Source organism: Solanum dulcamara, chromosome 7 (assembly GCF_947179165.1).
Source record: "Solanum dulcamara chromosome 7, daSolDulc1.2, whole genome shotgun sequence".
Classification (NCBI taxonomy): domain Eukaryota; kingdom Viridiplantae; phylum Streptophyta; class Magnoliopsida; order Solanales; family Solanaceae; genus Solanum; species Solanum dulcamara.
Window position 1 is genome coordinate 1,353,456 of NC_077243.1, and position 17,004 is coordinate 1,370,459.

At 32.9% G+C, this 17,004-nt stretch overlaps 3 protein-coding genes across 5 annotated transcripts; 2 read left to right on the plus strand and 1 right to left on the minus strand.

Moving 5' to 3' along the window:
* Positions 1-469: 469 nt before the first annotated feature.
* LOC129896599 (uncharacterized) lies at positions 470-1,421 on the plus strand. Its single transcript, XM_055972539.1, has one exon. The coding sequence runs from the start codon at positions 506-508 to the stop codon at positions 1,160-1,162; it is 657 nt and encodes a 218-aa protein (XP_055828514.1). The 5' UTR covers positions 470-505; the 3' UTR covers positions 1,163-1,421.
* Positions 1,422-1,519: 98 nt separating this feature from the next.
* LOC129896598 (beta-fructofuranosidase, insoluble isoenzyme CWINV1-like) lies at positions 1,520-5,113 on the minus strand. 2 transcript variants are annotated; one of them, XM_055972537.1, is made up of 6 exons: positions 4,806-5,113; positions 4,554-4,562; positions 3,314-4,332; positions 2,321-2,562; positions 2,107-2,206; positions 1,520-1,828 (listed from the first exon to the last, which is right to left on the minus strand). In XM_055972537.1, the coding sequence occupies exons 1-6, from the start codon at positions 4,966-4,968 to the stop codon at positions 1,646-1,648; spliced, it is 1,716 nt and encodes a 571-aa protein (XP_055828512.1). In that variant the 5' UTR covers positions 4,969-5,113; the 3' UTR covers positions 1,520-1,645. The 2 variants fall into 2 exon arrangements, with proteins under 2 accessions (XP_055828512.1, XP_055828513.1); XM_055972538.1 differs by lacking the exon at positions 4,554-4,562 and having other exon boundaries at positions 4,806-5,112.
* Positions 5,114-10,500: 5,387 nt separating this feature from the next.
* On the plus strand, positions 10,501-15,495 carry LOC129895918 (putative hydrolase C777.06c). Of its 2 annotated transcripts, XM_055971706.1 has the most exons (13): positions 10,501-10,752; positions 10,851-10,978; positions 11,086-11,198; positions 11,425-11,466; positions 12,462-12,517; positions 12,664-12,740; positions 13,300-13,419; positions 14,084-14,160; positions 14,258-14,321; positions 14,427-14,477; positions 14,599-14,647; positions 14,981-15,107; positions 15,228-15,495. In XM_055971706.1, the coding sequence occupies exons 1-12, from the start codon at positions 10,593-10,595 to the stop codon at positions 15,097-15,099; spliced, it is 1,056 nt and encodes a 351-aa protein (XP_055827681.1). In that variant the 5' UTR covers positions 10,501-10,592; the 3' UTR covers positions 15,100-15,107; positions 15,228-15,495. The 2 variants fall into 2 exon arrangements, with proteins under 2 accessions (XP_055827681.1, XP_055827680.1); XM_055971705.1 differs by having other exon boundaries at positions 14,981-15,495.
* Positions 15,496-17,004: the final 1,509 nt, after the last annotated feature.

Consider the following 17,004-nt stretch of genomic DNA (forward strand, 5'->3'; position numbering starts at 1 on the left):
AGAGCAATATAGACAAGAAATATAGATAGTAGAATGTATCTCGTGTTGTTGTTGTAATCTATTTTACATGAGAATGATCATGTAATTATTTCTCAAGTAGAAGAATTGAAGACTTTATTTAATTGATACATGATTTATCAAGAATTTGTACATGTATAAGATAACATGTATGTACATTCACCAAATGCATTGGATTCATAACATCCTTATGATTGTATTACTATTTTAGCTTATTGAGGCCAAAAGGGATATTTTCCAAATTAAAACTTTTCCACATTAAATCCAACGTTAATATTTTCTTAACCCACTCTAATAGCTTTCCTAATACTTTCAGGATTTCCCCTTAATCCTTTTCCAACTTAAAAACCAATTTAAATGTTTCCTAGTAGGTCAGGATTCCTTGTATCTGCCATTCGTTTTAAAAGTTTATAAATTGTAATCTAAAAACTCACAATACAATATCTCTCTTTTTATTTAAAAAAAAAAATCATTTAAAAATTTCCTAATGGATTATGCAGGAGATGATTATTGTGATGCCCACCAAGATGAGACTCTTGACACAAGCAGTGTTGAACCAACACCCTACGATCAATTCTTCATCAAATTCGAGGTCGAATTTATTAGGGAACAAGAAGAAGAAGAAGATGATGATGATGAATTCGATATTTCCCGTTTAGAGAGCATTATTAAAACTGAAATATTTCATGAGAGATGTGATCGATTGCCCCATAACAACTTATCGTGGCACAATGTTACAAGAATGTTACATATCATGGAAGTGCCGGTACATAGACAACCAATGATATTACGTCAAATATGTTCTTTTGCTGATAAAATTGCCAATGAACCTTATAATAGGAACAAGAAAATATTGCCAATGACAGTTTATTTTAGCCTTCCTGTCAATTACTTCATTGAAGAAAGTAGAGATGAGGTAATTCGTCCTGCCAATGAATTGGTTGAAGAAGATTTGGAGAAAGTGAAAATTGAAGAAACAGAATTAGGAAGTGATTGTGTGTGTGTGATTTGTATGGAAAAGATGGATGTTGGAAGTGAAGCAACAAAAATGCCTTGTTCTCATGTGTACCATGGGAATTGTTTAATGAATTGGTTAGGGGTAAAGAGGGTTTGTCCAACTTGCCGCTTTGTGTTGCCCTCCTGAGGCAAATTCACGATCTAGAATTCAATTGACTTGGTGAATTGTTCAAGAAAGTTTTTTGTTTCGTTTGGTCTTTTAATGAGTAGCAAATTCAGAATCTAGAGTTTAATTTGTTTGAGAAAGTTGTAAGATCCATAGTTAGGTCTTACAAATTGTGGAGTGCTTTTGTATTATGATTAACCGCTAGGAAATCGATCAACCATTAGTTTGAAGATTTATACTATGTAATAGTCAAATTAATAAAAACAATTACTTATATTAAGTAATTTTTGTCTTATATATACACACAATATAAACTTTTCTTATATACCATATAGTTTATTGAAGAAAATTGTTCGACTGCACCGAACACTTAGTTCCTATGTTTGAATATAATACATTAAGAGAAATACAGTTTATTCGAGTATATGTCTCTTAATATGCCAGATTACAGAGTGTATTAATAAAATACAATTAAGAAAATAAATCTATAAATGTTGGATTAAATCAATTGATTTGAGCTGTTTTCATGCTCCAAGCAGTCAATTTTGAGATGTCAACACTCTGTGAACCATTGTTGAAGGCATATAAATGGGTTGCACCATCCACTGCTAAATTAGTTGGGTAAACTCTAGCTGTAATGCAAACTTTTCCTTCTCCACCAAAGCTCTCCACTATTGAGTGATCAATCTACCAAAAAACAAAACAAAAATATAAATTAAATAATATTCTCATCACATATCCATTGTAGTCCCATCGAAACTGAGTGTTCATTTGGTATTACTGGAAAATGTTTGGAGAGATTAAAGACTGATAGTCGTATATTAATATTTGGCTAAAAAAAATCTTTTTTAAATAAAAAATTGGCTTATTTCTTGAAAATATTTTTCAAACATTTTCTAAAAAATATTTTCGTATCATACCAAATTGTATACGATTTTATCATGACTTATAACTAAAAAACATACCAAAGTCCTCAGAGACAATTTTTCTTGAACAGGATCCACATTCAAGAAGGCCCCATAAGTTGTTTTATCATAATCACTAGAAGGCAAGTGTAAGGAAGACCTACAACATGGAAAAAAAAAGTTTAATTAAGAAAAAAAGGATTATAAATAATTCGATAGTGTAAAAATTTCTTACGTTGACTATTAATAGGGAAAGAGAGATCAAATTTCTTACTTGGTCTGGTCACTACACATGAGGACTATAAAATTGTTGTTATCTCCTTTGAAAATTCTGAAGAAAATTGCAGTATATTCTTGCATGTCCTTAGATGCCAAAACTAGTAGCCCAAATGGGCCAACCCCACCTTTTACTGATGCACTCTTTATGCTACACACTTCTTGTGGATTTGTCCAATTTGCTTCCCATTTTTCTGCTTTTTCCAACGTTTTAGTTGAAAATGACATTTCTACATCTGCCTGTAAGCCAAAACAAAGTTACAAATTAGTCAAAAACAGAAGCAAGCAAAAAATTTACATTTCCACGGACATCCTATTGGAATTTGGCTCCTCGCCAACCAATTTCCTATGGAAAAGCCGTTGAAAAAGTTACATGTAATTACATCCGTCAGAAATTAGCGATTCTTTGATATTGATATATTGATTATATAAAAATAAAACAGTAAGTCAGCTAACATGTAACTAGATGTCACTCGTTCAGTCATTCATAACAAGTGAAATTATATATAATTTGCTTTAAAAAGTATTGATAACTATACTTATATATTACTAGGTCAACTAAAAGTTAATTAAAAATAACAGTCCTTAAAAAGTGAAATTAGTAATCCAAAAAATAATACAAATACTTGAATAAAAAAAAAAATCACAATTAGGTTGGCTTCAACGATAATTATAGGCACCAAGCTACTTGTGGTGGTGGACAGTGGCGAAGTCAAGATTTTGATTAAGGGGTTTAAAATCTGAAGAAATAGACACACGAACTAATCGAATGAGATTTGATATCTATTATATATACATAAAAAATTATTTTAATCATTTATAAATAGTATAATTTTCATATCAATATTTACACCCTTTCATTGAAAAATGACGACTGTATGTCGGATCTCTTTATTTATTTTATTACATATTTTAAAAAAAATATTAAAAATAAAAATCCTAAATCGACTACGAATTACTTGTTTGCAACAGGTTGAAAAAATTTCTTTACCTGGGTAGCAGTGACTCCAGAAATTTCACGTACTGATCCAGGCATAAGCAGTGTAGTATCTTGAACAACTGGGTTCATTCGAAGATTTTCAATTTCAACTATCGGCCATTGCAGCAGCTGATTTCCAGATTTCTGAAGCCAAATCCTTCTAGGAATACCTTGAAGACCAGCCCATCCTCTAATACTATTAATTTCACGATTATTTACTGACTCATTAACCCATCCAAACAAAATCCTCCTATTAGTAGCATTATCGAAAAAACTTTTCGATGCATAAAATTTACCATAATCATATCGAAATCCTAATCCAATATCCAGTGATTTGTTATCCGGGATAAATATATCCTTATTCAGATTATATATACCAATTGTGTAGTAATCAGTGCTTGCTTTACTTGCCTTGAATACATGTTTCACATTCGGACCCATTGTGGAAGTTTCTAAACCATTTTGACTGATTGTTGAAACAGGGAAAAAATCAGGGCATTCCCACATTCCAGAATTGTTCATAAAATGCAGTGGATTTTCAGCTTGAATCCAATCGATGAAGTTTTTGCTTCTATACAATAAGCCTATTCCGTTTCCATTTTGTTGATTTCCAACTACCATTCTCCAATTTCCATCAGGATTTAGCCAAGCAGTAGTTGGATCTCTGAAATTTTGACCGTCAATTTTGTTCACCGAATTCGGTGCGATTAATGGATTATAAGGCGATTTTACCCATTCGATAAGATACGGGTCAGCTAAATTTTTGGGGAAGGCTAGATTTTGAACCTGGTTATCGGAGAAATCTACGCCGGTGTAGAGAATTGCCGGTTTACCGCCGGAGAGAAGAGTTGTAGAACCGGAAAAACAGCCTTTGAAATCGTAAGGCTCTGATCGGAGAAGCGCCGGCGGTTGAGGAGTCCAGTTGACGAGATCGGTCGACGTGGAATGGCCCCATACTATGTTACCTGCTTGTGCATCGTAAGGATTGTACTGGTAGAAGAAATGGTAAATCCCCATGTATATCATTGGTCCTGCATGCATAATGATGATATAACTGGTGCTTAGTGCAAGTTTTTGACTTACTACATTTTGTCCAATTTTATTTTTTTTGACTTTAAAAATATTTTATAAAGGAATTCTCTGCCCACTTAGCGATATGAGATACATTTTCGGAGAACAAGTTCAAGAAAAATGAATTTCGTCATATCAAACACGTTCAGAGAAAAATAAATAAATAACTTGAGATACTTACCATTAGGATCTGCGGAACCAAAACCAAGAATTGCGAATTTGATCATCATAAAGTCACATGTGGACAATAGAAAAAGAAAAAAAAAACAATTAGGATAAAATGGCACAAGTTTAAGTTTAACCTAATTGACTACCTAAGAACAATAGAAAGGATCACAAAGAATTGAATCTTTTTCCGTTGTTGAATCTCTTTTTAATTAATGAATGTGTGATATTCTGAATCATCATTACTAATGGATGAGTAATTACTTACCATTCATCCAATACTTGGCAGGTTGAAAATGATAACCAGTGTGGTATATCTGATCGGATGTTTGTATGACACGAGAAGAAGCTTCACATAGTCTAATATTGCCATAGCCATGAATTGAAATGAATACCAAAACTCCAAGCCAAACACTACTAACATATCCCATCTTTGTGTTGAAATAATTAATTACTACTTCAAGGCTACTATTTTATATATATAAGTTTCATCAACTAGTAGTGGGTGTTAAAAGTTCAAACTGGTGAAGTTGTTAGAGACATGGTGACTGATATATTAACTTTTGCCGTGTGCAAAGTTGGTTTTTAGATATGTTGTTCATAAGTTGAAAAGTAAAATGGACCATCCTTCTTGGCACGCGTTAAATTAATGATGGGAAGAAGTTGCCGGGTCTTTCTTTTTGATCCTTCGCAACAAATAATTTTTTCGTGGACATAAATTTATCCTTTTATTTTATAATATCTCATAAATTATGTTTGAGTATTACATCAATTTTAAAGAATTTATGCCCCGCTAACAGACAAGAATTACGGATCAATTTATTTAAAGAGAAAAAAATAAATAAAGAAGGTAATTATTTGCAATGATGCAAAGATCATATCTGAAGTTGGGCCTGAACGGGTAACCAGAAAAACTACGTGTAATTTTTCTAAATCTAATAGTTTTAAGAATCAATTACATTATTTTCCTATTTTTGTAAAATTATAAAAATTCCTTGAATTTTTTGAATTTCAAATACATCACTAGACTTTCGGATACATAAGAGAGAGATGTCTCAGAGAGCGGAAGGATGTATCAAAGAAGGGATAAGAATGTATTAAAGAGGGGATAAGACATCCAGATACACAGGAGAAGGATATATCCGAGAGGGGGATAAGGATGTATCAGTGAGAGGGGAGTAATGTATTCGAGAGAAAATTTTTGAATTTTTTTTAAATAGTAGAAAATTTTTAAAAATTATAATAAAATAAGATATGTATTTAGATAGTTTTTTAAAAAACTAGACCATTGACTTTGCATCCGTGTAGGCCCAATCTAGAAGCGGATGGACAAATGTGCCCATGACTACTTTCTTCCAAATTGTAAACCGGGGCGGATGTAGTATACAGTTTCAGGGCGGATATCCCTTATTTCAAGTAGTGTCACGGAACACTGCTTAATTAAAAATTTTGCTATATGTATTATATTCATATACTAAGCAAAACAAAAAATAATACGTATCAATATATATATAAATTCATATCTTTTATGATTATAGTGATCTATTCATTTGTTAACATTTTTGATATTGCTTACGAAAAATTCTACATACAGGTTATCTGAACCTAATAACTTTGACATGAAGCCCAGGCAATAAGTTGTTATAGAATCTCCAACTCAAACTTATAAAATTTGAATCCTAGATTGGCCTGTGAACCTGAAGGTGCCCACCTGTTCATGTCAAACTAGTTGAATTGTTGGCTGAGCTTATTGAATATAAGGTTCTTGTAAACAACAAATTTTTGAGTCGAGAAAAATAAATAATCAAGATCGAAAAATTGGAGTAACAAAGTGTAATATTTAATTTCAAAATATAGTGTGTGTAACAATCTCTATGATGATCATCTGATTCTTCAAATAATATGGAATATGTTGAACTTGAATTTGATTTAGAGTCAAGGGCTCGAATAGCTTGATCTTGAATCTTTGTCTTCAAATTTGGATTTGAATTATTCTTAACGAATACACGGTTATGACGAATAGTAAATATGAACAAGTAACTTGATCTCGAACTTTTTGATATTTGCCTTCGTTCTTGATCTTGAACTTGAATTTGATTACTTGAACTTTGTAGCTCTGTAAAGAATTTGCGGCCTTTGATCCACGAGCTCTCTTTTTGCTTCTTGTTCTTCAAAACCCCCCTCTCTAAGAATAATGAGGACCCCTATTTATAGTTGTAGGGAGTGGTAGCCCTGTGTGATTTGATTGGTCGGTTTGAACTGACCAATCAGATGCCTTTGGTGAAGATCTTCAATTTGATTGGTCAGAACATGTCGCATATACACGTGTCATTATTCTAGTGGCTCATTTAATTTGACTTGGATTGCCACATAACTTTGACATGTGGCATAATTTTAGTGAATTATTTAATTTGACTTGGATTGCCACATAATTTTGGCACATGGCATGATTGTAATGGCTCATTTAATTTGACTTGAATTGCCATATCACTTTGACACGTGGTGTGCTTTTAGTGGCTCATTTAATTTGACTTGAATTGCCACATCATTTGAATTATTTTATTGAATTTAATATAGTCCAATTTAATTTACGAATTTAAATCCACTAAAATTTTAATGCTTACCGTCCTTTTTTCTGATATTTTTCCTTTAAAGTTTAAACGTGTTGAATCTTCTGAAAATGCACCATTTTCACTGTAAGGAATTCCACACACCGGCTGAAAATTATTCCTTGACCAACCACCAGGGCAGATTATTACCTAGTTTCTATTTAATACTTTTTTCATATCAATTTATGTGACATTTTTCACCTTTTTAGTACTAAAATTAACTAATTTTTAAAGTTAAATTAGATTAACTCAATATTTTAAAATTAAAATTTAGATATTGCAATTCTTCTCATCATCATATGTTGAAAAAAAAAATATTTTTTAAAAAATCACATAATTTAAATCTCGAAAAAGCAAAAAATATAAGTAAATTTAGACGGAAGGAATAGACAAAAAACATAAACATTAAACACTAGAAAAACTATCTTATGTATATATGTAACATGTAGAAATTTAATATTGTACGTATGGAATGGATTGGAAGTCAGTAATATATTATTGATTACTTTATTAACGAATACTTAAGACTAAGTACGAATACCATTTTTAATTTAGTCTAATGTCAATTTGACTTTGGAAAAAATGAATAATTTATATAATTACTTTAGCCTAGTATCTACAATGTCTAACTAGAATTTTAAAAATAAAGCAAAATAAATGTATATCACTTTACTCGAATGGGGTGGAACGAAGACACACGGGGAAAATTTTTAATGGTGGAGAAGATATGAAAAGCGATATTGAAATGATTCAAATATGTTTAAGAAGAGAAAACATATGCCCCATTAAGATGGAATCAACTGCTGGTTATGTTTTAATTAGGAAAAAATACTTTTTTACACATATTCTAATACCATATTTACTTGTATTCCCTATTATACCAAAAAATTTCCAAAATCCCTCTTTTTCCTTTAACACTCTCTCCCTCACTGATACATCACTCTTCCTCCCTAAATCCTCGCCCTAATTCGCTCCTCTTCATCAGTTTTTGAGATTTTGAATTTATGAGTTACTCAATTTTAAGGTTCTAACTAAGGTATATTTTAATTTTTCCTTATATGGAATCTCACTTCATCCTCATTCAATCTGATTTCTCCTAAAATTTGTATCATTTGATTTCTACTGTAAATCTTTGAAAAATCTTCTAAAATTGATATCATTTGCTTTCTTCTGTAAATTTTTCTGTTTTTGTAACTCATATCTTCAATGATACATATGAAATCCGTTCATGGTCTCAAACAGTCAAATAAAAATCAAGGAATTCTTGTTTCACCTGGTTCTGATTCATCTTGGGAAGGTTACGACGAGGTTAGATCCAAACATCATAACGATCCAGCAGTAATGGATAAGCTACGTGAGAAATTGAAGTCGAAAGCTCCAGTTAAACATGCACCCAAAGAACCAGACAACAAGATTGAAGGGGTTACAACATGCCCTAATCTCCCAAAGGTATGAGTTCAATTAAGGTTTTTTTTTAATGAAGTTTTTATGAAGGTTCTTTGATTCTGATACATATCGTTTATGTATCAGCTTATCATGTATCAAACGCTAACTCTTCTGATACATAGTGTTTTTTTTAAATGCCATTTTTTTGAAGATTTACCACTTCTGATACATCGTGTTTAAGTGTCAGTTTCTATTGCATCAAATTTTAATGATTCTGATACATCTACATTTATGTATCAGATTATAATTTATAAAGCCTTACTGCTTCTGATACATCTTTTGTTTGTATTAGAATCTCATGAATCAAATATTTTAATGCATATGATACATCGTATTTATGTATAAAGTTCAAGTTATATTTAACTATTTTTCATGTCAATGCAGGGAATGAAATACGTCATCAAGAAGATTTTGTCACACCCATTGAGATTCGGCACGGCATATAGGGCTAATTTTCTTGATGATTTGAATCATCAATAGGTAAAGAAGGTATAAAGTTATTTAGGATGGAATTTCTATTCCAAATACTGGACTACATGCCGAATTCTTCCGTTCAAGATATGCCACACTATTGTGGAATTATGGTTGTTGGAAGGCCAAGGATGGTTATGTTAGCGATAACGATGATCCTAAAAAACCTAAGAGAGATTTCATATCTCCTAGTCAAGGAGAACCGATGGACGTCGAGTAGTTTTTTTTTTTGAATTTTGTATTAGAAGAATGTACAATTACCAAACTTTTAAGTTTTTCTCATGTATGAAACTCTAATATAAGATCAAAGTTTATATATCATATTATCATGTATCAAACTTGACTGCTTCTTGATTCTGATACATACTATTAATGTATCATATTCTAATGTATAAAACTTGACTGCTTCTGATACATACTGTTAATGTATCATATTCTAATTTATCAAACTTGACTGTTTCTGATACATACTGTTAATGTATCAGATTCTAATTTATCAAACTTGAATACTTCTGATATTGTATATGTATCAGCATCTCATGTATCAAGATTTAGTGATTCTGATACATCTTGTTTATGTATCAGAATCTCATTTATAATCATACCTTATCTCAATCTACTATCCATAAATAGCTGATGTGCATTAGCTATTCTATAGCTAAAGTTGATGTATCAGATACATAACTTATGTATCAGCAAAACTGAAAAAATAATTGAAATCGATTTCGGTTTGAATTGATGCTCTGTTTTTTCCATTCGAGACGATGCTCTGTTTTTTGGCTTGAATCTACATGAACATAACAGTTGCTTTTTTAACAAATTAATCACATTAATTAGACCAGTAATTCAATTAAAGAACCAATCATACCTTACATTAAGATACTAACCGTAAATAGCTGATATGCATTAAGTATTCTACATCTAAAGTTGATGTATCAGATACATAACTTATGTATCAGCAAAACTGGAAAAAAAATTGAAATCGAATTTGGTTTGACTTTATACTCTGTTTTTTGGCTTGAATCTTCATGTACACAACCGTTATTTGTTTTAACCAAATTAATCTCATTAATTAGATCAGTAATTGATTTAAAGAACCAATCATACCTTATATTAAGATACTATCCATAAATAGATGATCTTCATTAATTATTCTACAGCTAAATTGATGTATCAGATACATAACTAATGTATCAGAAAAATTGAAAAAAAAGGGGAAATCGGGTAATTTTGATACAATGAGGGATGTATAGTAATTAGACTTTTCCATTATGGAATTTAGGTAAAGTTTACTTTTAAATAACCGCTCTAAAAGTGACTCTTTCCAAATCTTCCCGACTTTGTCCTTATAAGGCCGGCCCATAACGAGGTACTAATACCATTAAGGCCGGCCCACTACACATGGCCCAGCTTGTATGTATTTTTCGTTTGCAACCGTTTTGTCCTTACAAATCAAACAGTTGAAACGAAACCGGTTTGGGGAGTTTAGCTGCCGGAGTTGCATCGGAACTGCAAAATCACAAGCTAAAATGACGGTCTTTCTCGGAATTGTTCGTCCTCCTTCTCATTCAGTCTTCTATATCACTCGTTTCACTCGCCAATTTTCTTTCATCAATAACAATTCAATCTCAATATCTAGAAAAAGGTTTTCTCGATTCAAACCTGTTTTCACAGCTTCTCTTCATTCTAGTAAGTATCTTCCCAAATTTTCAATAATTTTCGCTTAACGGAATTACAGTTCATTAGATTCTTCATATACGGCAGTAGTAATTTTAATCATGTTACAGGTTCTGCAAGTTCTCAGAATGGAGCTGAGGTATCTGCACATCAATCTGAGATAATATTTTTGGGAACAGGAACAAGTGAAGGAATTCCTCGAGTGAGCTGCCTCACTAAACCCTTGAAGACGTGCCCTGTAAGCTTGAGAAACTTGATGCGGCATCCTTATTTGTGTTTTTAGAGTAGTTTTTCGAATTACAATAAGTGGTTATACTATATGGTCTTGTTAATGTCCTATTACAGGTGTGCTCAAAAGCTGCTGAGCCGGGTAGCAGAAATAGGAGACTGAACACCAGCATCCTTATTCGCCATACCAGGCCCGCGGGCAACTATAACATTCTTATAGATGTTGGCAAGTATGTTAGAGAATTTTAGATCATGATTATTTGTGAATTCTTTTGTGTTTCAGTTAATTTTCCGGAAACTTTATTCTGAGATAACTCATAATCTTATTGGTGTTGTTAATTCGGAATGGGGGTAGTATTTTGAAATTGTTCTGTCAACTTAGTTAATCCTGATTCAACTATATGCTTAGGTTCTAATTCCTTAATGTCTAATAGCATTTTCCTTTATGTGATCCAGGTTCTTCTACCATAGTGCTATGAGATGGTTTCCTGCTTATGGGTAAGCCGCTTCCACTTAAATTCATATATCACTTTGTTTTATTCTGAATATATATGGTATTATGTGTTTTAAAAGGATAAACTTCAGCTGCTGCTAGTGTGAAGCCAGAAGAGAATTTTTTGTGCAAAAATGTTAAAGCTACATGCGTCAACCTCCTAGATTGCAGTTTTGGGCAACTCATTCTACTGCTAGTTGTACTTTTTTTCCTTGAGGATCTTGTTAGGGAAGTAGATAGCTATGGACCTACATGTTATGAATAATTGTGATTATTTTGACTCTGCTCCACGTCATCACATAGTAGACTTCTTTCGTAACCACATCAAAAGATCATATACCATATGTTACATAGATTCTTTGGTTGAATCTGTCATGATTCCTGGTTGGATGTCTTCGAGTGCTGAAAGAGTTTGCTTTTACACGCATGTTGAAATGGAATGCTACTGCCCCGTGGTCCATTAGGTTTCGATTAAAATGTTTATAACTCACCTAAAAGATTTTATATCTGATTCCTATTTTGCTTATTAAAGGGAATAAATAAATATTTCAAAATAGCTTTATTGCTCCATACCATGTGAGTGGGACATACTTGTACCTAGGAAGACTTTGTTTATCACATTTTCTGGTAAAAGTTCTGCTAATAGTGCCTGTGAACTTCTTCCCATGCCATCCTTCTTTCCAATATTTGCTTTTCTGACAGAAGCTTTTCATGATCTATTGAGTGTGTGAAGAGTACAGGAGAGAATCAGTAGGTTAGGCTAGAATTATAAGCTTGTTCCGTGATATAGTTTGAAGAGGATTTTGAACTTGCTAAGTTAAATGGCCGAGACAACAGAATATCAGCATTATTCTTCTATGATTAACTGTTTCCTTTTGTTTTTTCCTTCATGAATTGGATTCTTTGAAGTATTGACTTTCTGCCCTTTTAAAGTAAAAAACTTCATAACTTGTTGCTTATGATCTGTTTGACTTACTCGTGTCTAGTTGTTTTATGTCAGGATAAGAACAATTGACGCGGTCATTATAACTCATTCTCATGCTGATGCAATTGGAGGTCTCTGATAAAATCACTTGTGATGTTTAGTGCAATGTGGATATGTCTTTTCCTGTCCATTTGGTGCACCCTACCCCCTACCCCTCTACCCCCAAAAAGGTCCTCCTTTCTCTCTATATCTAAGCAAAGCGCACACACTCCTGCAGGTATGGATGATCTTCGCGATTGGACTAACAATGTCCAGCCCTCTATTCCTATTTATGTGGCAAGTCGTGATTTTGAGGTCTGAGTTCTTCTGAAATTCATTAGATGCAGTGCTTGATATTTCATCATGAAGCTACAGATACAAACATTCGTGCCACTAAATGATAATGCATCATCTCATTTTTAGCATCTCTTGATTAGCTGAGTGATTAGAATTGAATTCATTCAGCCTTTATCATTTTCTTGATAGCTAGTATCTTAGTCATGTGTGATTTACTTTGTATTACTGAGCAAATTAGATCATTACAAGTTCAAGGAAACTTATAAATAAACAAAGAACAGATTTGACTTCCAGATTCTATGTATATGACAACCAAGTTGCAAGAATGCATGACAATACATAGTTATTGAAGTACTAAGATAGGTTGAAGGGACTGTCCAACAATCATTAAATATTATATCATGTCCTTTTGCTGGAAGGGTTTTTATTTTCAGCTACTGGCTGGAATTTCTTGAAGTTACTACATTTGTTTTCTAATTCACTAGTATTCTTTTGCCACTCTGAGATAGCAACTTGCTCCAGAAAATGGTATGTATTTTTATTAGCTCAGAATTTGCAATTTTTTCTTTCATTTTAGGTGATGAAGAAAACTCACTATTATTTGATAGACAAAAGTGATATCATTCCGGGAGCTGCAGTCTCAGAGTTGCAATTTAACATCATAAAGGAAGATCCATTCATTGTACATGATCTTAAGGTTAAGGCTTTTTACTCTACTAGTTGATTAGTTGGATTCATTAGTACTATTTCAAATATCTGATTGCTGAAGGATGTGCTACTATGTCTATAGCAACTGTTTCGCAACGTAAGTGATATTAAGACCCTCTTGTTTTCTTGGGGATCATATTTTTGCGCTGTTTATTTGGCTGGAATCCTAGCTTCTTAGTATTATATGTATAGGCAATCCTTTCACGTCAAGACACGAGTACTAGGCAATGACACTGAAAAGTGTAGACTTTGATTTAAGATCTAAATTGTTGTGACCGCCTGACCGGTAGCAACTTGAATGCAGTTAATTTCCAATTGCTCAAAGTCAGGGGGGGGGGGGTGCAGTGTATGTCAAATTTTGCCACTGTCATGAATCCGTGGTTAATAACTTAGACAAGGCTATGAAAAACAGTAGCCATTGTTTAAGAAAACTCATGCTTACCTATATACTTGCTATATGGATAGAGAAATTGTATAACACTAATATGCTGTACAAGGTGTGGTTGTACTTCTTTTGACTTGGCCTTTCTGTAGTTATCATTGTTTCTCTCGCAAGTTGGTCCATCCTTCCATCGGCCTTCTGATTATTTGTGCATTATAAGTTGAAATGGTTATTTATCATGCCTACATGTTTCCATTGGTTTCCCTAGTAGGTAATTCCTTTGCCAGTGTGGCATGGTTCCGGTTATCGTTCTTTGGGCTTTCGATTTGGGAATACATGTTATATCAGGTAAACCTTATTCTCTGATTTTGAAGTTTTCATCAGCAGGCATGAACCTTAGCGACTAACGTTTTCCTTCTTCCCTACCCCAACCTGACTTTCCTAGTGATGTAAGTGATATACCCGAAGAAACTTACCCACTTTTACAGGACTGTGAACTCCTTATCATGGTTGGTCTTTCTGTCTCTCTTCCTTTGAACTCTGCGTTCTTTTATCCAGCAATGGGTTAATGTTAAATGCTAAACCAACTAACCAATGTCTTCTAACATTTTTAGGATGCTTTGCGACCAGATAGATCTTCCGCAACACATTTTGGACTTCCAAGGGTGAGCTCTAATCTTTTTTATCTTTTGTTGGGCTGACTTGAGGGCAGTGGTATGGAGAGCTTTTAACAGTTGAATAATTATACATTTCTGTGATCGACATTTCCATGATAACATTTTGAAGGCTCTGGAGGAAGTGCGAAAAATCAAACCAAAAAGAACACTTTTCACTGGTATGTTGGTTCGTTCTTTTCCTATTTTAGTATTTTCTTTTCAATATTTTGTGCACTTACACTGCTATGTTTGTTCTTTCCTTTTCTATTTTACTTCTGTATATGATGGCTAGGCTTTCAGTATCTCCTTCGACTAGTGTCTTTTAGACCTTACCAGATCTTCAAATACCAGAGCTTTGATTTGTCTCTGAGGAATATTTTTACACAACAATTATATGAATTACTTGGTGAATACTAATTTTATAATGCCGATATATCAATAGTAATTGAAATTTGATGCACATCAAGAACTGCTTCATAGCTAACGAGCACATGTTTTGATGTGGTTTGAAGGTATGATGCATCTCATGGATCATGAAGTAGTAAATGAAAGGCTACTGAAACTGAGGGAGACGGAAGGCATGGATGTGCAACTTAGCTATGATGGACTTCGAGTACCAGTGAGCTTGTAAGCTTTCAGGTTTGACTCGACAAACCTGGCTATTCTTTCTGAATAAATGAAGATCATTCAGGATTTTGCATCAACAATTCTTTGGGACCAATGCGAAGTTCCACTAATTCTTCCTTGTGCATATTTTAGCTTCAATTGCGTTGAAGGAAAACAGGTGCACTTTGTTTACCAAAACAATTTACAAGTACAAATTGGAGATGTTATTTGTATAGAAAGACTGACATAGGATTTTAAATCAGCGGGTGCAAAATACAATTGCATCCACGATCGTTAATTCTCCGCGACGATGGATGAGGACTGCAAACTCAATTTGAATATTTTTCTCAACAATATATGTTTTGAATTCTATCATTTTCTTTTGGCATAATACATAAATATGCCCTTTAACTTGACCTCATTTTACATTTATGCCCTCCAACTTTGGGTAAGTAAGCACTTAAACTTGTATAAAATTGAACAAGTAGATACACATGTCCTACGTGACACAATACACATAGGACACAAAATTGCCATGTAGGATGAATGTGTCTATTTGTTCAAGTTTTGAATAGTTAAAGTTTCTACTTGTGCACTAGTAAAGTTAGAGGTCATAGTTTCCAACTGAGGCCAAGTTAAGGGTCATATTTATATATTATGCCTCTTCTTTTTGTGTTTCTTTTACTCTGCACGCACTCAACACGGTCTTGTCTCCTATGTGTGACTTCTTCCCAATGATCGAGCCAAGATTTTTCTTAGGAGATACAAAATATAAAGAAGTAAACATATAAGAAGTCAATGGGTTTAACATGTACTACATATAAAGAAAAAATAATTGACTTTGTATATAGTGTAATTTTCTGACGAAAGGGATTCAAATGAGCACCATGCGCTACCCCTAGCTACATCCCTACTTCTATGACATACTAACAACATACCATGTGACTTTCACAAGTTAGAGTATACATAGATCTTACTCCAACTTTGAGAGATAGAGAGATTGTTTTCAATAAGCTCTTGGCTCAAGGAAAAGCAATTCAAAGCAAATCAAAAAAAGAAATGACAAAATGGAGAAGTTATGACAAAATACTATAAAGAGTATGACAAAGAAGTTGGAAAAAGAAGCAATAGCTACAACAAACACTACGGGAATCGAAGAACAAGAAACAACAAACAGTAACATAAATGATAAGTAAATACTACTTTTCTATGACACACTAACACCTTGCAATTATCTTTCTTTTTTTTCCAATTATTGATACTTTTTAAAATTATATTTAAGTAGCGATTTGTTGGAATGTAGTATGAAAGGAATCATATCGTGGTCTTTTCAAGTTTTAACATGACTTTGAGAATTGAAAATAGTGGAAGAAAAAGGACTAAATATATATATAAGAAAAGAAAATAACAAATGGACGGTGTGGAAAAGTTGAAAATGAGAAGCCAAGGCAAATGACAATTTTCTTCTCTGTAAACACGACACAAGTTGTACTCAACATCTTATATACGGAAATAATTGAGTATGGTACTACTCTTTTTTATAGCATGAGCTGCAAAGGTGGTCAACTTGAGACTATGTGCTCGGTAACAGATAATAGCTTCTTCTTTTTGTTCAAATTGAGACATATTCTTCATTATTGAACTGTTATCAATGACCATATTAGTCATAAGGTGTAAATTTAATAGCATAACATAAAAGGATTGTTACAATCTATTAGAAAATTCATGCAAACCTGGCGAAACTTAGGATATAATAACAGAGGTAGCACTAATATTTTACTTATAACATTAGCACGTTTGCTTTAAATTTAAAGTTTGTTAGGATTCTTTAGTTTCCCCAATGAATTATTGGGTAGTAAAGAATGTAAAGGCTAAAGTAGTGCTATCTTTTCTGTTTTAATTTATTTGTCTGATTTTCACTTGATACAAA